This window comes from Microtus pennsylvanicus, chromosome 3 (genome assembly GCF_037038515.1).
Source record: "Microtus pennsylvanicus isolate mMicPen1 chromosome 3, mMicPen1.hap1, whole genome shotgun sequence".
Classification (NCBI taxonomy): Eukaryota; Metazoa; Chordata; class Mammalia; order Rodentia; family Cricetidae; genus Microtus; species Microtus pennsylvanicus.
The window spans coordinates 123,830,620-123,855,669 of record NC_134581.1 but is presented as its reverse complement, the minus strand read 5'-3'; the positions used below and the strand labels follow the sequence as shown (position 1 = coordinate 123,855,669).

The 25,050-nt window shown below is 43.2% G+C and overlaps 1 protein-coding gene across 1 annotated transcript; it reads right to left on the bottom strand.

The window, feature by feature from the left end:
- Positions 1–8,307: 8,307 nt before the first annotated feature.
- On the bottom strand, positions 8,308–16,380 carry Cyp7a1 (cytochrome P450 family 7 subfamily A member 1). Its single transcript, XM_075967653.1, has 7 exons — positions 16,371–16,380; positions 16,026–16,146; positions 13,918–14,158; positions 12,599–13,185; positions 11,548–11,678; positions 9,625–9,800; positions 8,308–9,073 (listed from the first exon to the last, which is right to left on the bottom strand). The coding sequence occupies exons 1-7, from the start codon at positions 16,378–16,380 to the stop codon at positions 8,774–8,776; spliced, it is 1,566 nt and encodes a 521-aa protein (XP_075823768.1). The 3' UTR covers positions 8,308–8,773.
- Between the last annotated feature and the right edge of the window lie 8,670 nt (positions 16,381–25,050).

Here is a 25,050-nt window from a genome sequence, read left to right as displayed (position 1 = left end):
CTAGTGCCATTGTCCTTGGCTTCTCATCAGCCTTCATTGTCCGCCATGTTCAGAAAGTCCGGTTTCATCCCATGCTTATTCAGTCCCAGTCCCGCTGGCCTTGGTGAGTCCCAATAGATCAGTTCCACTGAAGTGACAAATCTTTACAGGGTACAAGACTATTTATTATCCCACAGCAGCTGGTGACATTATCTAGGGAAATAATAGGAACTTTAGGACTTAGGGATTAGCTGAAGTAAGTAGATAAAGAGCACATGTCTTTAAGTGACTTCCTGTGGTCTCCATCACTTCCCCTTTCTATCCATCACACAGCGAGAAGATTCTAACATGCACTCCTACTGCCATAGCCTTGTGCCTCTACACTGGCCAGGGAACAATGGAGCCATGGATTGTGAACAGAAGCCTCTGATACTCTGAGACAGAATAAATCCTTCCTCCTTTGCTTGTATCAGGCATTTTGTCACAGTTAACAAAAAGTCCAGTAGAATTGGTCATTTGTGTTCTTGGTGATTTTAGAACACTCGCCCACAGTAACTTCCTGGCTATTTCTTGAGAATCTCCCAGTATTTGTGAAGGAAATAAAAGCTGAGCTTCTCTTCAGTATTTTAAGAGATAACATACTGAAGGGATTGAACATGATAGAACTTTTATCAACTTCATACCTAGAATTTAATAATTCAAGAACAGTGAACGACCAAATGTGGTTTTCTTTCCACATATTTGAATGTCTCTGATCATAATGAGTCCTATAAAGGATACCACTGGTGTTATCTCCAGTTCCAACAAGTTTAGCTTCCTCCCAACTACTGTGAGTGTAGACGATCCATTTTGAAAGAGGAATAATGAGAATTGGTCTAAGTCAACCTGTTACATGGGTACCTATGGCTGGACAGGCTAAGTCAACCTGTTACATGGGTACCTCTGGCAGGACAGGCTAAGTCAACCTGTTACAAGTGTGCCTATGGCAGGACCAAGCACTGATTGGTGAAGATTCCTCTCCTATCCGTTCCTGAGCCCTTCAACCCAAGTCTTGTGGTAGCTTACTTCTTTCTTTAGAAAGTAAAGGAGCATACCTCACCAATTACTGGATTGTTCTTCTTGGAAGTCTCATTCCTACTCCAATACAAAAGAATAACTCCAATATTCCTAAAGATTTGGGGGGAATATGATTATTCTCCACTGAAAGGTGATTTGGTAATTGGGGGCAATGGAAGGAAGGAATGCTGGCATTGGGCTGGTGTATTTGAATGCTCAGTCCCTAGCAGGCAGTACTATTTTGGGAGATTTTTAGAGCCTTTAGGATGTGGGGTCTAACTGGAAAGTCAGGTTGCTGGTGAGTAGGCTTTGAGGTTATAGGGTAGCTTTACTTTCAACCCAAGCTACTGCTTCCTGACTGGCATCCTGTCACATGTAGGTACTGCCAGCACTCGCTCCCAGAGACCCCACACTGTAGCTGTCCCAGCTACCTTGCTTTACCTCCGGTATGGACTTCATCCCTCTAAACCTGAGCCAAAGTGAAGCTCTCTCTGCGGGGTGGAATCTGTCAGTATTCTGTCACTGCGATGAGACACGGGACTAATTCATCTGATCATCTCAGCTAGTTCCTGTGAGAAAGGTTGGAAAAGAGCGAGCCTGGCCCCGCAGCTCCCTGGCTTCTGGTCTGACTCTGTGATCTTCCCTTGAGCACTGCTCCTGCCAGGCTGCGCTTCCCACTCTTGATGTAAAGGCCTAAATTGGCTTCTGCCTGTTGTTCTGGAAATGTAGGTCCCATTCGTAACAAAGTTTATTTATTAGAGTATATTCTTGGCCTCAAACGCTGTACTCCTTAGCATCTCCTCAGAACACATGGTGGGCTGTATAAAGAACTGAGCTGAAGAGGGTCCCGTAGTTTTTCTTGGTGATAATCTTTACTGTAAGTAACTGACTTGGCCTATTTCTGATAACAGGAGATCTATGTGGTTAGCAATAGTCCAGACCTATCTCTCAGCCCTAAAAAACTGTACAGTGACTAGGTTTTGCCCCTAACTAAGCAAAAGCTTCATTATAAGTAGAAAATCTGCTTGGCTCCCCAAGACATTGAACAATCCCTTGCTACAAAGTAGAGGACAAATGGGCTGACTGGAGAAAGGACTGTCAAACTCCTGCTGGCCTTGGCTCCACCTCTCATCTTCTAACAATGCTGCTCTAGCCTTCTTCTCTCCTCCAAAGCCTCCAACAGTCTCCTCACAGTACAGAGCCCTCCGTGTGCCTACCAGCTTTCGGTTAGTAATAAACCCTTCTAGGCAGGCACTGTGGGCACCTGCGAGCCGTGTGCTCAGTTCTGTGTGTAACTCTTTCCCAATATTTTACTAGGACGGGAGATCAAATAGAAAGAAGCGAACGGTTTCCTAGTAACGCCACCAAACAATGCTGTACTTGATGGAGCTTGGACGACAGCGAAAAACAGGACAGAACGCCTCCACACAAATCATTTGTTCATTCTGCCTGGTCTTCAGTGCTTAAACTCCTCACGTGTGTCTGATATGAATAGGAGCCCTTTTCGGCTGGGCAATGAACTATGATTAATATTCTGTGGGAAACTAGCATTCTTGGCAATGTGTCCAAAAACATGAAGAAGGAAAGGCACTTAGAGCCAGAGAGACAGTTGACTCCACATGGTGGCCACAGAGCTGGTAGAAACACTTGCCCTCTTAGAAACACCCAAATGGCCTTTGTCATATACTATGATAGCCTGAGGACACATGGTCTGGGTGCTGTCACTGTGATCCTGATCATTCCCCTAACCATCTTCCCACGGAAGAAGGAAGAAGGAACCATCTTCCCACTTCTTCCCAAGGAAGAAGATGAACACCAGACTAGTGATAAGGCTGTGTGATAGAGTGCCTGCCCGGCATGGTTAAGGCCTTAGGTTTGACTCCAGCATAGTAATTAATCAATTAACTAATCAAGATAGAATTTTAAATTTCTAGTGAACATTTCTCTACTTTTTTGTTAATTTTTAAGAAAATAGCTAAGATTAATGTTATTGCTTTGATACTTAGGGTTCTAAACAATAACAGACAGGAGGATGGCCTAGGAACACTGCCATCTGTATGCTATAAAGACATGCTTGGAGTCCGTATCATAAAGGAGCCAGCACCAACTACCTGACTAGCTGAACATGCAAACATGGTTAATGGTCCATTTGTTCTATGTTAACGCCCCCTCTCTGACTCAATGTTCCTGATGAATACAAGTCTGATACCAGCAGAAACTAATATGATTTAGTGATTCAGAAAGTGCCTGAGCTCAAACATCTCGAAATGAGATACAAGTACAAGGGATGATACTGAGAGATGACAGTAGACATGTCATAGTCCTGAAAATATGGCTGACCACGTGACCAGTGGTCAACCACAGGACTGAACTCCAGAATGATTGACAGTCTTCCTCCCCCCCCCCCATAATTCATTAGCTGCATAAGACATAAAGCAAATCTCTAGGATACCAGTCTTTTGTCTTCTCAGTTTGCTGTTGGGTTTAAGATGTACTTGCTGTCTCTGCTCTTTGACTTCTGTAAGTGACAGATAACATGGCTTGAATTCCCATGCCTGAAGCACCATCCAAACACTGTGTCACAGATCTTGTAAATTTAGAGATAGAAATTTATTTCTCTGTAGACGTAAGTTTCTGTCCTGCCCAGTCCCATAGCTGTTCAGTCCCAAATAAACACACAGAGGCTTATATTAATTATAAACTGTTTGACCTATTACTCAGACTTATTACTAACTAGCTCTTACAACTTAAATTAACCCATAATTCTTATCTATGTTTATGCTTGGTACCTTTTCTCAGTGAGGAATTCTCATCTTGCTTCATCCGTGTCTGGCTGGTGACTGCATCTCTGCCCTTCCTCTTCTCAGAATTCTCCTAGTTTGGTAGCCACACCTATACTTCCTGGCTACTAGCCAATCAGTGTCTTATTGAATCATATGAGTAACAAATTTTTACAGTGCACAAGAGCATTATCCCACAGCATTTCTCAAAATTGTTCAACAGAATATTGCCCATTCTTTCTGTTATATAAGCATACAAAATATATACATGTACACACACACACACACACACACTCCCCATCCACTATTTGTTTCAAGTTGGTAAGACAATGTTCCAATCCATCTGAATTAAATGAATTTCACTGCTTCTCTTGGCAGAGGAGCAGAGGGCTATGCTTCAACATCATGTTGATGCAGGTGGGAAATAGTCAAACCCACCAACGTCCTTGAGAGCTCCACACCACTGATTGCTCCAAATGATCCAAGAAGCCAGACTCAGAATGACAAATTGGGAACTTGAAATCACAAAAATCATCAAAGAAAAGCTCACCCTCACCACTTTTCAAACCATCTGAGTGGGAAAAAAAAAAAAGCATGACCGAAAGAAGAAAGGAAAGGAAACACAAACGATTGGTGTCAAACTAGATCAAAGTAGAGGCTCATTGGGTTCTCTTAACTTTTCCAAAGTTAATTTTCTCTATCAAATTTACAAAAGTGTGCTTGAGTCTAAAGGCCACTTGCTTGATCTACGATAACTGTTGTCAAGGCCACGTTTTAATCAGTTTACTACTGCTTACTAGATAGCACTGAATGAGAAAAGGCTCTTTGAAATGAAGTTTACACCGTAGACTGTGTCTTCTTCCTTACTACAGCAAAAATGAGCATTTGGGACTGGTAGTGGACCCCAGTGATAAAGCGCTTGTTTATTGTAAGTGAGGCCCTGAATCTGATACCCTACACCAAAGGCAAAAGCTATTATGTAAGTGCAGTAATGGAAAAATTCTAGGCACTATTTGTTTCTAATTATTTGATTTTTTCCATAGATTTCAGGGCAGGCACATAATGGGCAATGCACAGTTAGATCAGTGCAAATACCATGTCATGGGCTACTACGTGGTTTTGAGAGCCCCACATGCCCTATTTTTGCACTATGAAAATTTTTAAGCAAAATCACTTTTCTGTTCACTGAACAGCAGCTTCTAACTAAGGTGAGATCTGAACTACATGACTGTAGATGGCTGAGAAGGTCTCAAAAGTTGCACTGCTGCCGTCTCACGATAGAGTGGGAAGGAATCGCTAACAATTTGTTTGGATGGAGAAAGCTCTGGAGGGAAGCTCCATTACAAATGCCATCCATTGCTGAGACCAAAGCTAGAGCTTCAATTTTCCTGCCTTCAAGACGTATAACCACAACCACAAGAGCATCAGAAGACGGCACAAGATTCCACTCATGCTGTTCTGTGAGTGGTCGAAGAGACACCTTATTGTCTGAGATGAGGTGAGGATAAGACAAAGCTGATTTGTGGAAGCCTGTCTTGGTTCTCAGAGCCCTCACAGTCTCTCTGGCCCCTTTGACCAGCTAAGCCTAGGCTGGAGGACCCATACTCTCTGACTGAGTGATGTTCCCTGCCAGTGGAGACCTGGGGACAAGAAAGGCCTCACAGACTGTGCTTATTGTGGCTTATCTTTTCACTGATAGGAATTAAGACAGTCTGCCATCTGGGCCTCCTGCAGATCTTGACTCTGAAGCAGAGCAAGCTGGGTTCTAACTCCCACAGCTCTGCCATTTGTACATTACACTGGGACAGAGGACCAATGACTTTTCTTCCCAAAGTCTCCTTCTCTCGTTGAAACATAGAGGTGACAGGAACCTGAGCCTCAGTGTGGAGACTGAGATGTCACATGTCATGTACACAGGTGGCATCTACACTGGATCCCAGGAGACCTCAGAAAGCTTCATGTTGCTTTTTCTCTTGCCCATTTTGCCTTATATTAGGCTATCATAATATCATTATTAATTATATTTAGTTGGTATAAAACAGGATTTATTATGATATTTTAACACATACATATTCAATTATAGAATTATTTTTAATGTAGATACCTTTGTCAAATAAAAATTTTTCTCTAAATTGAATAGTGTAGTTTAGTTCTTAAATTAGGATATAAACTGTATCCACAGTTTTTTAAATGAATTCCCTCGTGTTCTTTAAATTTTTCCCGACACTGGCACATTTTTAAGTTAATAAATGAAAGTAGCAGATAGGGGTTTGTTATACAGTTAGAGCTGGTAAATACTTGGGGGTTTTTGTCTTTGTTCTTTTTTTTTGACATTTATCTTGTTTTGTTGTTGTTTTTGTTTGTTTGTTTTCTATGAAGAAACTGATTTTTGAAGTGCCAAGTTCTCTGCCCTACTTGTCTCTGCTGCAGCTTCCTGGCTTTTCAGCTTCACAGCAAGAAGCTATGGACACTAGACCAGTAGGCAAAGCACCAACACACAAACTGGCACCCATGTAAATGCCAAGAGGGCGTGGTTACCACCGGCAAATCAGGTGCTCAGTGCTCAGGAGGCAGAGATGGGCTCTGGGGTAGTTGGCTAGCTATGCTAACCTACACATTGAATTCTGGTTCAAGGGAGGAACTCTGCCTCATATAAGGTGGGGAGCAACAAGAAAAACACTCAACATCCATCTCTGGCGGTCACACACTTGCACACATATGTGTACATGCCTTCACCACACTCATGCCTACACACACACACACACACACACACACACATGCACACACCAAGAAAGGAATCACACATAATGCAAAGAAGTAGGCATATGATATCCCAATAAAACTTTACTCATTGGTGTGCCAGTCTGCATTTTACATACTTCATATATGACACAAAATGGTCTTTTGCTTTTCTTCTAAGCATTTAAAATGTAAAAACATTCTTAACACTTAGGCCACACAAAAGCAGGAAGGGTACCTTTGGTTCATCGGCTACCAATTGTCAGCCGTCACTGCAAAGAACTAAAGACCTGGAACCAAGACATCACTATGACACCCATCATTTTGTGCACGAAGAACACTCTCTTGAAAAGCCATGGAAAGGTATAAAGGTGCATTCAATTCAAGGACTCATCAAAGTTACTTGAAAAACACATTAGAAATTCAATTTAATGTAGATTAGTATATAACAGAATTTTGTTACTCCTATGCCTCACCTAAAGAATTTAATTTTCTTGATATGGAAAATAACTTCCTAGAAAGGGAAAGGCAAGAGTTGAGTGAGATCAAAGCCTGCTCAAGCTATGCGGAGAGCTCCAGCCAGCTGCCTCGCTGGTGGACTCTGTCAAATGTAAAGGAAAGGAAAATATCCTGCCTAGGTAATAGCTCCAAGCTAATGTTTAGTGATAAGATTTTAAAAGTTCTAGGAGTCTTACAGATGCAGCTCACTATTGGAGCACCTGCTGAGCATCCACTGGACCACGGCTCAGTTCCCCACACAAAAACATTTCATTGGATTTTCTGTAATCCTGGGGAGACTTTTAAGTAAATGATTACTTTGAAAATTTTGGGTTTCTTGAAATTATGAATATTTTAAATAAATCAGATAAAATTATTTTAACTTATCAGTAGATGAATAATTTAAACTTTCTCTTACAAAGTTTAAAACAAAAACATATGTTCAATTCTGAAAGGTGGGTAGTTTTTAAATTACTAGATGTTACAATATTTTCTTACAGTTATAGTACAAGAAAAAAGATAAATATAATTTGTATATAAATATATTTATATATGACATACATATATAAATGTATGTCATTAAAAATGGCACAGCTAATAACACTCTTAAAGAACATTACAATGCGTTATTGCACTCGGTATTTAAACACTATTGTTGTTCTTCATCTACAAGGCATTTAGAGATAAAACATGACATTTTAAAAGAGCATATAATATCAATTTGCACATTTTAGTTAAATAGCTAAAATAGACCATTTTGAATGGTCATTTCCTTAGAGTTGATTTTAAATTTCTCTTTTACATTAATTCTTAATCAATTATAACATAAAATTGACTTTATTAATTATATTATTTATTTATTTTTTAGTGAGACAAGGTATCATTCTGTAGCCCTGGCTTGCCTGGAACTCACTCTGTGAACCAGGCTGATCTCAAACTCCCAGAAATCTGTCTGCCTCTGCCTCTGCCTCTCCAGTGCTGGAAAGGCTTAAGGGTGACAGAGGTGAGGTTCTGAGGAAATATAAAGGAATCAGCGGTGGATTCTGGGGACGTGCTTTTTAATCTCTGAGAATCGCTCTTCTCATTGATGTAAATGATGAAAATAGAAGAGAGATAGGCAGTTGAAAAACAAGAATGAGGATTTCCAGCAACAACCTCTTGAAACATAACAGGAAAGTGTTATACTTCCCACAGTGTTTCCAGGACGGTAGCATTGTTGTCAAAGCTCTCACCATTAGGCATAGAAAAGGCTGGATAATCTTTTCTTTTTTTCCTTTAAGCAAAGTATGCTGTGATCCCTTAAAACCTTTTTATAATATGTGCTCACACCTGAAGAACCTACTCGTGAAAAATAACAATTTCACTAAAACGTGAATTTGAAGCCTTTTCACAATTAATCAATAGTTTTCATAAAAATATATTTTATGAAATTATTAAATATGCAATTTCCTTAGGAAAAATCCTGCTAATTGTAATATCTTCATTTTGAAAATAAAAACAAAAGACATTGCTTCTGAGAGTGATGAAACTCAGGCCTCAGCTATCTGAGCACTCAGAAACCAGGCAGCAAGAACAGCAAATGGTACCCTGGGTACCAGTTCTTTTCACAGATACAGTCAGTCCCTGGGAAGCATCGGTGAGCATTTGTCCCAAGGGCCTGTTTAGTGAGACTCTCTACAGTCCAGTAACATCATCCAGGGTCCTCTTCTTCCAACCACAGGTCACAAATGTTTCAGTTTGTATTTAAACTCAATATCATGTAATGGTGGCAGAATTCCCAAGCCTGCCCTGGACTGATCGAGAGGGGGACACTGGACAGGGCTCTCTACAAGTTCCAGTTCAAAGCACGAAAGCATCAGAATCAAAAATTGCTTGATCTCTTGGACAGCAAATAGTCTTCCAGGGCATATTGTAGCTCCAGATCCAAATGGCATGTAGAAACACTTCAGTTTGTTCCCATTGCTGTAGAAGGAGGTCTTTGCCTTCCCGTTCTCGTCAAGGTATCGGTCATATTTAAAAGTCTACAATAAGTACACAAGAAGCCAATGAGCTATTTTGATAGAAATCTGTCTCATTCTTGGCTAAAGAGTAATTTTCTTCTAATAACTCTGTCCTCTGTGAGTTAACACACACCCAGCCCTGATCAGGTAATCCTGGAAAGACCTTATTAAGAGTTGGTGGCTCAGAAGCTCTAGATCCCTTCTGTTCTGCCTGGGCACTCGTTCTTTAGTTAGGCAAAAGAAGCAAAGGATTCGAAAAAGATACTAAAAGAATCAAGTCAAATGCATTACCCTCCATCAGTGTGGATTTTGGAGAGGGTCCTTTTTAAGGAAAAAGAAAGGTGGTAGTTTTGCTATGGCTGAAAACATAATGTAGCAGTAAGCATGAAATGAAAACTATTCAGACTAAAAGTTCAAAACTCTTTCCTCTACCCAAAGTTTCCAAAACAAATGAGTCTTTGCTATAATAAAGGGGACAATCCCTATGGCTTCAATGAGCAAATCAATGCTGGAATTGCAAATCCATTCCTCATTCAGACCTGGGTGGCTATCATCTCAATATAGAAACTTACCAGAGGATCTGGATAGATTTCAGGATCCAAATGCATTAGCTGTGGGTAAAGAGCTATGATGTCATCTTTTCGGATGCTATAGGAACCGTCTTCTAGGTGTAGAGTGAAATCCTCCTTAGCAGTCCGGATATTCAAGGACGCACTAGACAGTCTCAGCGCCTCTTTGATGATGCTATCTACATATTGTCAAATAAAAGAGCAAGAGAGGAGGGAAGGAAAGAGGGTGGAACAGGGAAAATGACAGGGAGGGAGAGAAGAATTTACATATTAAAAATATTTCCAAGTTAATTTATTTTTACATTGATGGGTGTTTTGCCGCAAGTACGTGTGTGTGCAACGTGCAGATGCCTGATGTCTACAGAGGTCAGAAGAAGGCATCAGATCCTTTGGAACTGGACTTAGGATGGTTGTGAGTCACCATGTGGGCGCTGTGAGTCAAACCTTCTGAAAAGGCAGCAAGTGTTCTTAACCACTGGGCCATCTCTCCAGCCCTGGATTTATGCTTTTAAAAGCTACATAACATGAAGTCTGAAACCCTTCTGCCGATCTATATACAAAATGAACAAAGGCATGCTAACAAGTGAAAGCTTCCTAAGCTGCTTCTGTTGCCACTGCGCTGTTCTTCGTGACTCAGCTGTTCTGAAATATATTTTCAATCTAAGCATCGAAGCCATTGGTTCTCACCCTGTGGGTCATGACCCATTTGGGGGGTTGTTGAATGACCCTTTCACAGGGGTCACCTACGATGATCAGAAAACACAGATATTTACATTATTATTCATAACAATAGCAAAATTGCAGTTATGAAGTAGCAATGAAAATAATTTTATGATTGGGGGTCACCACAACCTGAGGAACTGGACTAAAGAGTTGCAGCATTAGAAAGGTTGAGAACCATTGATCCAAGTTGATAGTCTTTTGATACAATACAATGTTCCTCACCATCAATGGGAACTAGATAAACATCTCTCATTTTATAGAATGCTAATCTTATTTCTGTAGGACCGTAAGCAGCTAATAAAGTTGAAAAAACTAGTAATCAATTTTATGTGAATTATTGTTGACCCTCTTGGGAATGAAACATCTTGATAGAGAAATGCCTTTCCAAGCATTTCATGAGTCTACCACTCCGTGCTTAGGAGATCCCATACATTATCGGGTGGTGTGCAATGGCACCCTGCTTCTAGGTAAAGGAGTGCAAAAACGGAATAGACCTCAGAGCTGCTGAAGTCTCAGAGAGTTTCCCTGTGCCTTTCAGCCTCTAGCTGTCAGCTGCCTTGCTCCCAGGCTTCACGCCACAGTTGTGTCTGCAACCACAGATGCTTAGCCTTTTCTTTACGAGTGAGCGAAGGGAGGTGTCCAAAGCAAAGTGACCCCCCCCCCCGCAAGCCAGGCAGTGCTGGATCTAAGCTCTTTCGCTTCAGAGAAGCTAAATTGTCCTCCAAGTACACACGGGCTTCTGTTCTTTACAGAAGAGGACTTAAAAAGAAGTTGTTTTCTTATAAACACGCGGCACTTCTGTATTCTAGAAAATACAGAGACGGGGAAAGAAAAGCCTCGGCCCCATCCCACAAGCCATTGATGCTTTCTTGATGGTAACTTTTTTACATTTAGTTCCATACTTTCTTAAAAACCCCGACTTTATGGTTTTGGGGGACCTACAAGGAGGCAAAAGGACGTGGAGCAGCTGAGTATCACAAGTCCCATGCCTGTGTTGCCACTGTTTGGCCCTGTCTGTGATCCAGTTGTCATCCCACCCTATGGGTCTCAATTCCTCACTTGTTAGATAAAAGTGGAAATTCCCTAGGTAGCAGACAGTTGTGGGGTTGTAAGATACTTGGCGTAGTATTGAGAACATAATACAGCGAGTGGTGAGCACTGTTACCGGTGACCCGTGAATGAGGGGTAGGGTGGAAAGCACACCTAGGACCGGCAGGTCGTTCAGCTGCATTTGATCCAAATAAATAGCATTCCGCTCACAGCTGGGCTTTTGGCCAGCGCTCTGCAATGCTCCGTTCACTTCTTCAGAGGCTGCTTTCAGTGCGTCAGGACTCCTGTGAAAAGAGACATATGGAAATCATTCAGAGATCAGCAAGGAGGTAAGAACTCCATTTCTTTTCATGAGTAAGCAAAGGGGCATTGCCCTTTACTTGTACTGGATTCTGAACAGATTCATGCCCTTGGGACTCAGGAAGGGGCATTAAAGGGGTGTTGCTATGTAAACGCAAAGCTTTGGTGAGCTCTTTATAAATCAGTGGCTCTAGTAAGGGCGAGACATTCATGCGATGACTATAGTAATTCAGAAGAAACATTGCATCTAACATACAATTACAATTAGCTGCCAAGTAGAATTTCAAATTGCTCTTAAAATGGCTTCAGAACATTAATGTTTTGCCATTTATGTTGTTATCTTTGAGCTGATAAAGGATACTTCCATTCAATACGTGGAAGTTTGCTGGAGGCCGTTTGAAATCTCCTTCACCTGATTACAGTAAACTGAGCCTGGGGAATGCTGGGCCAACAGTAGTCGTTTAACTTAAAATACGGCCGCAGTTCACAGATGATTTGAAATTGATGTGAAAATAGGGATGTTCAAAATTAGTAAGGCATAATCTCTGCCCTCATCACGTCTGCAAGCCTATCATCATTTAAAATGCTTTTATCACGATGAAGATTGCAGTCATGGATTTAATTTGACATTAAGATGAACACTATGAGATTAAGAGCAAGACTGGACCAGGGGGCCTGTATTGACAAGTGCCAGCCATCCAAGTTCTGTGGCTTCTGGGACATCCCTTTCCGTGGGACTGTATTCCTACAAAACGCTGCTTCTGTTACGCACATGTTAACAGGAGCACTGAGTATCACACTCCTGACCAATAGCAAAGAAAGCTCCACTAGTCTTTGGGGGCTCTTAGTTAAAATTGTAATTTACGTCCCTTTGAGTAATGAAAACACTTAAATTGCTAGTCACCTGATCATCTGAAACAGGCTCCAGAAGGTTGCAGGAATGGTGTTTGCTTGAGATGCCCAGAGGATAGCGAGGTGCGTCTTGGCCTTCTCTGCGTCGTCAAAGGTGGAGAGAGTGTCATTGAGAAACATGCGCAGACTGATCAGTTCAGAGACCTGTTCCCTCTTAGAGAGGTTCTTATGCTTCAAGCCCTCAGCCAGTTTTTCCCGGGCCTTATGTGCCATCCTGAACAAGCGAATAGGGAGGCCTGCCACCAGCGCGGGAAAAACTTGGTCAAATTGCTTGAAGTTGTCAAGGTTGTTGAGAATAAGAGCTCTTTGTGCGTCTGGCTTTGAAGTATCTCTGCCAAACAGAGTTAGATATCCGGCTTCAAACATCACTCGGTAGCAGAAGGCGTACATCCCTTCGGTGACCCAGACAGAACTCTCTGATTTAGGAAGGCCAGGAGGCCTCAAGATCAATTGGAGGTTTTGCATCATGACTTCAGAGAGGGAGTGCAAAGCATCTCCCTGGAGGGTTTTGGCAAAAGTGTTGTTTATGTTTTCCGTGGTATTTCCATCACTTGGGTCAATGCTTCTGTGTCCAAATGCCTGGCAGAAAAGAAAAGCCGTGAAAGGAAGAGGGGCTGAACCTGAGCTTGCCAGGGATAGGAGACGGCTGAAAGACAGATTGAAGGTGTTCATACCCCTCTGCTGGGTTTCCCATAGATGATTTCACAGCACATCGAAAGGCAGGCCAGGACATACTCTTTCTTTAGGGGGAGTTTAGACCCCAGCTTTTCAGGGACGTTCTCTAGACTGTCCCACAAACTTTGATGTCAAACTAATGTGATACTCATTTTATCTTTACCTTTTTAGTCTCTGTAAATGCATTTAATTTACTTAATGACAGATATGTCTAATATTTTATTTCAAAAATTCAGTAAGTGTTGCTTTCTCTAGAACAGAGATTCTTGATAATATCTAAATGATGCTTCTTAATGATCGAAGCATTTGTGGGCATGGATGTGGTAAAAGGCATGATGAATGTTAAGTTTGCCAGCACTCTATTTTGCGTGTTGTATAGACAAATTGATCTTAGCAGTCTGTACCTTCCTTATTCATATGCAGTGTCATCTGGCTCACAAAGTGCTTACAAAGTGATCAATTTGTATATGTCATCATCAATGACAAATTTACATCTACCTTGAATTTTTAATACTTAGTACTGAGACTTCCTGATTGTATGTTCCCTCTATCCTACAATCTATAACATCAGAATAACTAAATAAACAAATACATTAGCAGGTTAGGAAACAAAGAGAATCTGTATAAACTAGTTACCTTCGCAGAAGTCGTGTAATGGAATTTTTTCCAATCAAAATATTTTCCATGACTTAACACCTTGGGGTATGACGAGGAGTTGGTGACAAAGTGGACGTATCTCCCCATTAGTTTGCAGGTAAAAACATGGCCGTGCTTCCTTTGATTTGCTCTCAGGAACTCGAGAGGATTGGACCCAAATTTCAGAGCACAGCCCAGGTACGGGATCAACCCGTTCTCCAGAGGAGGTTCACCTGCTTTCCTGTAAGGCAGATTTGAGAGGTTTGAAAAATGACATGGTTAACGTTTTTATGAAAACCAGGTTTTTACTGGTTTTTACCAATAATTTCAAGCTTCGTAACTACAGTTTGCAGATACCTCTTTTACTAAAACAATGGGCTTTTTAGCCTACTACGATATTGGTGAAGGTGATTATCAAAGCTGCCTAACCATCAATCCATCAGCCAGCCCATCTCTCGGTCTGTCTACCACCACACATACATACGTCCGCTCATCAAGTCCTCCTTAGATGGTTTACTATGTCTATGTCTGACTGCTTTTCCCAACACAGAGCCAAAAGTGTCAACAGAGCCAACAAGATTCTTGATCTCACTGTAGAAATGAAGCTACCATCTAGTGCTTAGACCTGCTCAATGAATCATTTGCCCAAATGCCTAAAATGTTTCATTTTTTTCTGTTTGTTAAAGATGTGAAACCCAGATAACAGAAAAGGCTACAGAGCTGAAGTTTTTAAAATCTTCATAGTTTAAAAATGCTGGCATTCTGGTGTCTGGAGGTGCGGCTCAGTGGTAGAGCTCTTGCTTAGCACACATGGAACCTTCCATTTGATTCCCAACTGTGAAAAGAAGGAGATTATCATTCTGTGATGATATTTGAAGAGATCAGGAATTCCATTTGAAAAATTAGATTATTATAAAAATCAAGTTGGGAGGGGTAAGCATTGGTAGATCATCAGTTATAATTCACTGATCTTTAGCTCTCTTAAATATTTTATTTTGGTTTAGTTTGGTTTGGTTTTTCGAGACAGGGTTTCTCTGAAGCTTTGGAGCCTGTCCTGGAACTAGCTCTTGTAGACCAGACCATGCTGGCCTTGAACTCACAGAGATCCTCTTGCCTCTGCCTCCCAAGTGCTGGGATTAAAGGCGTGCGCCACCATCGCCCGGCTCTCTTAAAAGTGTTTTATTAGATACTAAAAACTTAATTATTTTCCAACAAAAGCTAGTTTTTTTGTTAGGATAACTAAATTGATTTTTCCTGTCTTAGCCTTAAGATAAGCTGCTTAATTAAAACTGGAAACTATCAGGCATGAATTAAAACAGCTCAAAGGGCAAAGAAGTTTTTAAAAGAGAGCAGACAGCAGTCTACCTCGCTGAAGATGTGCCAGGGGTATTCCTGTATTTTAATGCTGATGTAACAGAAAGTCCAAATGCACACATGCTCAGCAAGTGCAGCTATTCAGTCCGTGTGATAGAAAGAAGCTTCCAGATTTCACCCTTGCCAATGCATCCTTCCTGGCTCAGGTTTGCTCCGCCCATGCACACACAAACATGCATTTATACGTTTTTTTAGTTATGTCTAACAAGATCTGCATCACCATCGATGTATACAAATATTCAAAAGGAAACTGTCTACATCTTTTCAGGGTTAGCCAAAGAAATCAGGCCTTAATTTTGAAATAAAAGATACTAATGAGCTAGTATTATTTTTAAAAACTGTGTAACAGTGAAGGTAAAGAATGCTAGAAATAAGCTAAAAAGAAAATTAAAGAAAAATCCTTTCCATACCTTCTCCTTATGCCAAGGATAACCCATATGCCGCACACCACAGCAAGCCCCCAAATCAAAGAGATGGTCATCATTTTGCAAAGCAGGAAAAAGTCCCAAGGGGAGAGTCTGTGCTTAGCCAGGTAAGACTGCCCCTGAGCAGAGGCTCAACCTAGACTTTTTATATGCATAGGACCATGATCCAATAGCTTGAACTTCGGTGACCAAAGCAAATAACTGACTATTTGTCCTCCTACTAGAAAACAGAAAAAATAGTATCACCAGGCCTTGAACTAAGTCCACAGTATCAGAAGAGGCTCCAAAACAAGCAGAGCACTGCAATACTCGATAAGCTGGAGGTCTGTCCCTCGTGTGCTGACATAACATTCAGGCCCAGAGACACGGCTAACATCGTGCTTCTGCGTGTGGAAAAAGGCAGACATAAGCACACTACAGATGTGCACATCTGTTGAAGACACCGAGTGTGATGGAAACTGAAACAAGCAGAAGCTTTTCCTCATGATACTGGTTGTTTATGTTGTTCCCTTGCGGGGAAATTAATTTAGATAATTTTCCAGGAATATACCAGTCCAAAAGAATGAGAACTGGGTGTGACAATTTTCTTGTTTATTTGCTTGGTGTTTCTACAAACCCACAGGTGTTTTGTGTGGACTAGGACGTGTTACTTACCTGCCGTCATCTCTAGTGGCATTTCATTTGGATTTTAATAACTAAAGCTTGTCTACAGATCAGAAAAGTAAAACAGCCACACTGGCCGGCCTTACAGAGCAGGCAGCAATGAAACATACCTTCAATCCCAGTAGCCACAGCTCTCAGTTTCAGTCTCAATCTGAGCTTTCCTGGAGGCAGGATCACCATTTTCAGACAGAGGTTGAGGTAAGAGTCAGTGGCTAGCTGTTTTAATTTTCTGATCTTCAGGCAAGCTTTATCTATTAAAATACAAATGAAATGTCACTACAAGCATCAAAAAAGAACACTTCTCAGTACCTCATCTTCCAGGTAGCCAGAGCTTATTTTGAGAACACAATCTTTACCAATCATTACTTGTAATTAAGATGTACTTTACTTCAAATAAAGACTAAAACACTTCTTGGCAGAAAAGTCAATACAAAGTCATGATTTACCTCTTATACCACTTGCACTATAAACGGCTATGCATCCTCCCAAACTTTATCCAGCGTAAACTTTTGTTCTGTGCTGGGAATTGAACGCATGGCCCTACTTCTCCAGGGCAAACACTCTACTACCAAGTCACACCTGAGCTCCCTGTTTGACACAAATATTAATTGGGCATTTTTTTTATGTATTCCAGAAACTCTTTAAAAATATTCTGGCTTTAGGTATTAACAAGATAGGAAGGTTCACTACTCTCATGAAGATTCTATTCTAATGGGGAGACCGGTGGTAAAATATGTGTTATACTACTCAGAATGAGGTGGAGAGAGCTGCTGAAGGGCTGAAGGCCACTTGAGTGTATTGAGCAGAGAGACTTTTCCGAAGAGAGGACACTTGAGATAGAATAGCAAAGGAAGAACATTCCCAGAAGAGGGAACGTCAAAGGTGGAGTTCCTGAGCAAGGGTGAACTTGACGTACTAAAAACCAGAACAAAGATCTTATCGTTTAGAGCCAGGTGAAGAGAGTGAAGACAAGAAGGTGGGCAAAAGCTGGCTCGTGGAGGGATGCTTGGGAGTGGAGAGGATCTTGGAAAGCAATAGGTCTGTATACTGTTGTGAACATTTGAAATCCATGGGACAATGCCAACTGAATGTAAGAGTCTGTTGTTGGGGGAAGGAAGAGCGTTGGAGGTGTAAATCTCAAGCCATCACCATTGGATTGATATTTAAAGGCAAGAGCTCCTCATCTGGAAGAAAGTGAAGCCAGTATAGTAAGCAGACTATGGCACCAGACCACGGTACTCACTGTTTCTCAGTATTGGTCAGAGGCAGAAGAAAGGACAAAGATAGATACAATGTACATACATATATGTCTCTAGATACATATCTATATGCAGTGTACACACACATAAAAATCATGACTTAATACGTGCTTGGAATTCGACCGCATAAAGTTATTCTAGAGGACAACTCAGTCAACTAATTTCCTAACGGTGAACATTGGAATCCTTTATAACTTCTGCTCTGGACTCCACACCTGATAGTTTTGGCCTCCCTAACAGAGCCCACAGATCTTTATTGTGTAGTTTACAACTGTAATCATTAGCATCCGTTTCTACACGGCAGAGTAGATTTTCTCAGAATCTATTAAGATCTCCTAATGCTTTATGCACATTATATATTCCTATTGCTTTTATAAAATGACATATCTTCTTCTCAATGGCTCTTAAGGAGCCTATCCCTTGGGCATCCATCGCCACAGAATAACTGAGGAAACAACAATCTCATATCCAAACAAAGCAGCTCTCCAGAGTTGCCTGTTCCATAAATCACAGCAGACAAAAGCAAGACAGGAGAAGCCATGGGTGGCCCCTTAGTATTCTTTACAACTTCCCATGAGTCTGTAATTCTGTGAAAATACAGAGGTCTCAAACTGGGAAGGGAAAAGCATTTTCATAGCCTTGGGAAGCTTCCCGCAGGCTGGTCTTCTTATCCGCAGTCAGAGCAGTGCGAACTCTTCCTCTGGGGCCTGGCTGCTGTTTATCTTGATGTCACTTACCCTGTCCTTTTCTGTTTGACTCCCTCACGTGTAACACCTTCCAATGTCAAGCACCTGAGCACACATATGGATACACATACACAGGACAGAGGCTGGAAGATGCACACTTATGGAGACAGGTACACAGGAGAGTGGGGACTGGAAGATGCACACACATGGAGATGGGTACACAGGACAGTGGGGACTGGAAGATGCACACACATGGAGACAGGTACACAGGACAGTGAAGGCTGGAAGATGCACACACATGGAGATGGGTACACAGGACAGTGAAGGCTGGAAGATGCACACACATGGAGATGGGTACACGAGACAGTGGGGACTGGAAGATGCACACACATGGAGACAGGTACACGGGACAGTGGGAACTGGAAGATGCACACACATGGAGATGGGTACACGGGGCAGAGGGGACTGGAAGATGCACACACATGGAGACGGGTACACGGGACAGTGGGGACTGGAAGATGCACACACATGGAGATGGGTACACGGGGCAGAGGGGACTGGAAGATGCACACACATGGAGACGGGTACACGGGACAGTGGGGACTGGAAGATGCACACTTATGGAGACGGGTACACGGGACAGAGGGACTGGAAGATGCACACAAATGGAGACGGGCACACGGGACAGTGGGGACTGGAAGATGCACACACATGGAGATGGGTACACAGGACAGTGGGGACTGGAAGATGCACACACATGGAGATGGGTACACGGGACAGTGGGGACTGGAAGATGCACACAAATGGAGACGGGTACACAGGACAGTGGGGACTGGAAGATGCACACACATGGAGACAGGTACACGGGACAGTGGGGACTGGAAGATGCACACACATGGAGACAGGTACACAGGACAGTGGGGACTGGAAGATGCACACACATGGAGACAGGTACACAGGACAGTGGGGACTGGAAGATGCACACACATGGAGACGGGTACACAGGACAGTGAAGGCTGGAAGATGCACACACATGGAGACGGGTACACGGGACAGTGGGGACTGGAAGATGCACACAAATGGAGACGGGTACACAGGACAGTGGGGACTGGAAGATGCACACAAATGGAGATGGGTACACAGGACAGTGGGGACTGGAAGATGCACACACATGGAGACGGGTACACGGGACAGTGGGGACTGGAAGATGCACACACATGGAGACGGGTACACGGGACAGTGGGGGACTGGAAGATGCACACACAAGGAGACGGGTACACAGGACAGTGGGGACTGGAAGATGCACACACATGGAGATGGGTACACGGGACAGTGGGGACTGGAAGATGCACACACATGGAGACAGGTACACAGGACAGTGGGGACTGGAAGATGCACACACATGGAGACAGGTACACAGGACAGTGGGGACTGGAAGATGCACACACATGGAGATGGGTACACAGGACAGTGGGGACTGGAAGATGCACACACATGGAGATGGGTACACAGGACAGTGGGGACTGGAAGATGCACACACATGGAGACAGGTACACAGGACAGTGGGGACTGGAAGATGCACACACATGGAGATGGGTACACAGGACAGTGGGGACTGGAAGATGCACACAAATGGAGACGGGTACACGGGACAGTGGGGACTGGAAGATGCACACACATGGAGATGGGTACACGGGACAGTGGGGACTGGAAGATGCACACACATGGAGATGGGTACACGGGACAGTGGGGACTGGAAGATGCACACACATGGAGATGGGTACACAGGACAGTGGGGACTGGAAGATGCACACACATGGAGATGGGTACACAGGACAGTGGGGACTGGAAGATGCACACACATGGAGACAGGTACACAGGACAGTGGGGACTGGAAGATGCACACACATGGAGATGGGTACACAGGACAGTGGGGACTGGAAGATGCACACTTATGCACACATGGAGATGGGTACACGGGGCAGAGGGGACTGGAAGATGCACATACATGGAGATGGGTACACGGGACAGTGGGGACTGGAAGATGCACACACATGGAGATGGGTACACGGGACAGTGGGGACTGGAAGATGCACATACATGGAGATGGGTACACGGGACAGTGGGGACTGGAAGATGCACACTTATGGAGACAGGTACACAGGACAGTGGGGACTGGAAGATGCACACACATGGAGATGGGTACACGGGACAGTGGGGACTGGAAGATGCACACACATGGAGATGGGTACACGGGACAGTGGGGACTGGAAGATGCACACACATGGAGATGGGTACACAGGACAGTGGGGACTGGAAGATGCACACACATGGAGATGGGTACACGGGACAGTGGGGACTGGAAGGTGCACACTTATGGAGACGGGTACACAGGACAGTGGGGACTGGAAGATGCACACACATGGAGATGGGTACACGGGACAGTGGGGACTGGAAGATGCACACACATGGAGATGGGTACACGGGACAGTGGGGACTGGAAGATGCACACACATGGAGATGGGTACACAGGACAGTGGGGACTGGAAGATGCACACACATGGAGATGGGTACACAGGACAGTGGGGACTGGAAGATGCACACTTATGGAGACAGGTACACAGGACAGTGGGGACTGGAAGATGCACACTTATGGAGACAGGTACACAGGACAGTGGGGACTGGAAGATGCACACAAATGGAGATGGGTACACAGGACAGTGGGGACTGGAAGATGCACACTTATGGAGACGGGTACACGGGACAGTGGGGACTGGAAGATGCACATACATGGAGACGGGTACACGGGACTATAGAGATTTGAAGATTCAGGTGTCAACCCCGTTCTTTGTTATGCAGGGTTATATCTTTTCCTTCTGAGAAGTTCCATTTGCTATTGTGTACTCACAAACAGCATCTAGCAGATCTAATCTGAAGCTGAATTTTTTTCTTTTTTTCTTTCTTTTCCTTTTTTTCTTCGAGACAGGGTTTCTCTGTGTAACAGCCCTAACTGTCCTGGAACTAACTCTTGTCGACCAGGATGACCTCGAATTCACAGAGGTCCTCCCACCTCTATCTCCCAAGTGCTGGGATTAAAGGCATGTGCCGCCACCACCCAGCTGGAAATTCTAATGCTCACTGCAGTTGTGAAAACTACCAGTAGACTTCAAGGAAATGTCTAAACAGTTTTCTGATAAATAAGGTGCACACAGTTTCATGCCTGAGTATAACGATCTCATGGCGTGATTTTAGCATAGCCCTGGTTGTGCAATGCTCAGCGAATTCTGCCTCAATGTGCAACTTTTTTCCTTACCACCTGTGCTAGGTGGTAAAATGTTATTAATTCTCTCTATGTGTGTGTCTCTGCCTCCCTATCCCTGTCTCTATCTCTGACTCCCTCCCCACCTCTCTCACACACAGACAGAGTGGCCCCTATTGCATGCCAGGCCCTGCGTACAACTAGGACACAGGGTAAACATAACAGTGACCCTGACCTATGGAGTTTCTCTTGCAGCAATGTCGGCAGGTGCCCTAAAAGACGGGGTTATTGTTGTCAGAAGACCTGCCATGCCAAGTTGAATTCATTTTAACTCTAATCCCTCTTTCATATGTCAGGTTCTTCTTCATTTGTGGAGGATTTTATAGAAGACCATAAATCCTGCTGTTTGGAAAAGCTTGAGCTCAGCCTTAGAGAATGCAAGGCCCAGCACCCCATCATCATAAACAAAAATGGATAAAAGAGGCTGGAGAGACGGCTCAGCAGTTAAGAACATTTGCGGAGGGCCCCTGTTTGGTTTCTACCGCCCACACAGGAGAGCTCACAATGGCCTGTAATGTAACTCTAGCCAATAAACCTGATGCTCTCTTCTAGCCTCTGGGGATATCTGCACACAAGCGCTGCACACTGTCCCATACAGGAACACACACATATATACATAAAAGAGAAATAGTTTTTTAAAAAAGAAAGAAAGAAAGGAAGGAAGGAAGGAAGGAAGGAAGGAAGGAAGGAAGGAAGGAAGGAAGAAAGAAAGAAAGAAAGTTGATAAACATGGGAAGTTACACTGGCAGCGGAGAGGCGAAAAGGAAACGCTCATGCCGTCAGCATGTAAACACTGGTGACACATTTGATTTAGGTGTACTGTCTATCACGAAATCCACTAACAGAACTGAGGGGAGAAAAGCTTGCCTGGGATATGTGAGTCTCTAAGTTCCGCTCCCAGCGCCAGAGAGAAGGAGACATGCAGTAAACAAAGAACACACAAAGCACGCTGACTGCTTTAAATACAGTGAGTTGCTGAGGTGGTCAAACAACTAAGTCATGAGCTTTTCGTGACGAACTGCTTTCTGAGGTCACAGTCATTATGAAGGAGCACAGCTGAACTGAACTGGGGTGGTTCTTTGCCCTCTCCAGGTCTTCAAAATCAAAACTCTGTGCGAAGTACCTATCTCAGAGCCAGTTAGCACGCGGGCATGCCGGAACAGGGCGGTAAAGTATCCTCGGGGATTTCATAGTAAGTTCTTGGGAAGTAAGCCTATTTACTTTTGAGTGAAAACTTTATGAATCTATAAAAAAGAACAACCTATGTCATGACAAAATAATTGTCTGATTCTCGAGATAAGTTTAGCCAGGCAAGATAGCACATGGTTGTAAACCCAGCACTTGGGATGGGGGGATTGCCATAACTTCAAGGACAGCCTGGACTACATAGTTGGCATGTAATCAGCCAGGATTATATAACAAGAACCTTTCTGGAAAGAAAGAGATATGATTTTGAATCCTGAATTCCTTAGTTTAGAATTATAAGTACCTAGTCAAACTCAGTATAAAAAGATACGTGTAAGTCACTGGCAACTTGAGGAAATTGTCCCTTGCCATCATCTAGCTATGCACTAAGTAGTTGTTATTTCACGCACTGTGATCACACTAGCTTATCCTGCCTTGTGAACGGCGTTTCTTAGATGCTGGAGATGCAGAGATAAACAGACAGAAGGAGCCTCTGCGCCCCATGGGGATACAGCCGATCATAAGCTAGGAGAAACACGGCTTGATTTCTGGCATTATGTCTATTAATAGGAAAGGTTAAGCCAATGCGGTTTTGTGCCAAGCCCTTCACTGTCTTCCCTCCCTAAACCACATGATGGCAGTGTGAGATGAGCTCTCTATGCAGATGGCTGGGTTCTGTAAGGATCTGGCTCCAAGCCTGGGTCAGTCTCTGCCATACTGTACTGCCATCCAGAGAAAACGGCATTGCCCAAGCTACCGCAATCAAGGCTAAGTCTCTGCTTTTGTGATAATTCCCACCCCAGTCTCAGCCTAGTCCACAAAGCTCGACTCTGCCGTCAGCTGATGGAACTGAGTCAGCCTCACCACAGATGGGGTGGGAGGGTGGAGGGAGGGAGACAGAGACACGGAGATGGAGAGAGAGACAGAGACTCAAAGATGGAGAGAACGACCAAACACACACAAAAAAAGATACAATAAGAAATGGCAAAAACCCTCATATTGAGGTTTGACAAGGTAACCCAAATAGGAGGAAAAGAGTCCCAAGAGCATGCAAAAGAGTCAGAGACACACCCACTCTCACTGTTAGGAGTACCACAAGAACACCAAGCTAAAAGCAGTAGCATATACACAGAGGACCTGGTGCAGATCCATACAGGTCCCATGCTTAGTACTTTAGTCTCTGGGAGCCCATATGAACCCTCCTTAGATGATTCAGTTGGGACATGTTTTCTTGGCACTCTCTGTCCCCTCTGACTCCTACAAACTTTCCTTATCCACTTCCGTAGAGTTCCCCATCTCCTAGGGGAGGAACTCAAGGGAAACCTCCAATTTGGATTCTGCATAGCATCTGGCTGTGGGTATCTGTACTCGCGCGCAATCTGCTGTTAGAAGAAGCCTCTCTGAAGACAACTGGGCAAGGCACTGATTTATGGGCACAGCAGAATATCATTAGGGATAATTTCATTAATATTTATTTATTTATTCATTTATCATGGCCTGCCTTGTTTGGTTCTATCCTCGGTCTCCTCTGGTTCCTGACCATAGAAACAGTGTAGGGTATGGGCGCCCTCTTGTGGTGTAGGCATAAAGTTAAACCAAACATTGGTTGGCCACTCGCACAAGTTCAATGTCACCATTGAGCCCAGCACATTTTTTCAGACAGGACAAATTGTACAAATTGTAGATGGAGAGTTTTGTGGCTGGGCTGTTGTCCAGATTTCTCTTTCTGTAGACACCAGAAAATGGAAAGATCTCCCATGCTCCTGGGTAGGTAGAATTAACATAGTAAAAATGGCAATCTTACCAAAAGCAATCTACAGATTCAATGCCATCCCCAGCAAAATTCTTCACAAACCTCGAAGGAACTCAACTTCATAAGGAAAAGCAAAAAACTCAAGATGGCCAAAACAGTCCTGTACAAGAAAGGAACTTCTGAAGGCATCACAATCCCTGACTTCAAACTCTACTACTGAAAACAGCCTAATATTGGCATAAAAACAGACAGGAGGGCCAATGGAACCAAATCGAAGACCCAGATCTTAATCCACACATCTACAAACACCTGATTTTTGACAAAGAAGCAAAACATATAAAATTGAAAAAAAGTATATTCAACAAATGGTGCTGGCATAAATGGATATCAACATGTAGAAAAATGAAAACAGATCCATATCTATAACCAAGCACAAAGTTCAAATCCAAATGCATCAAAGACCCAAGAT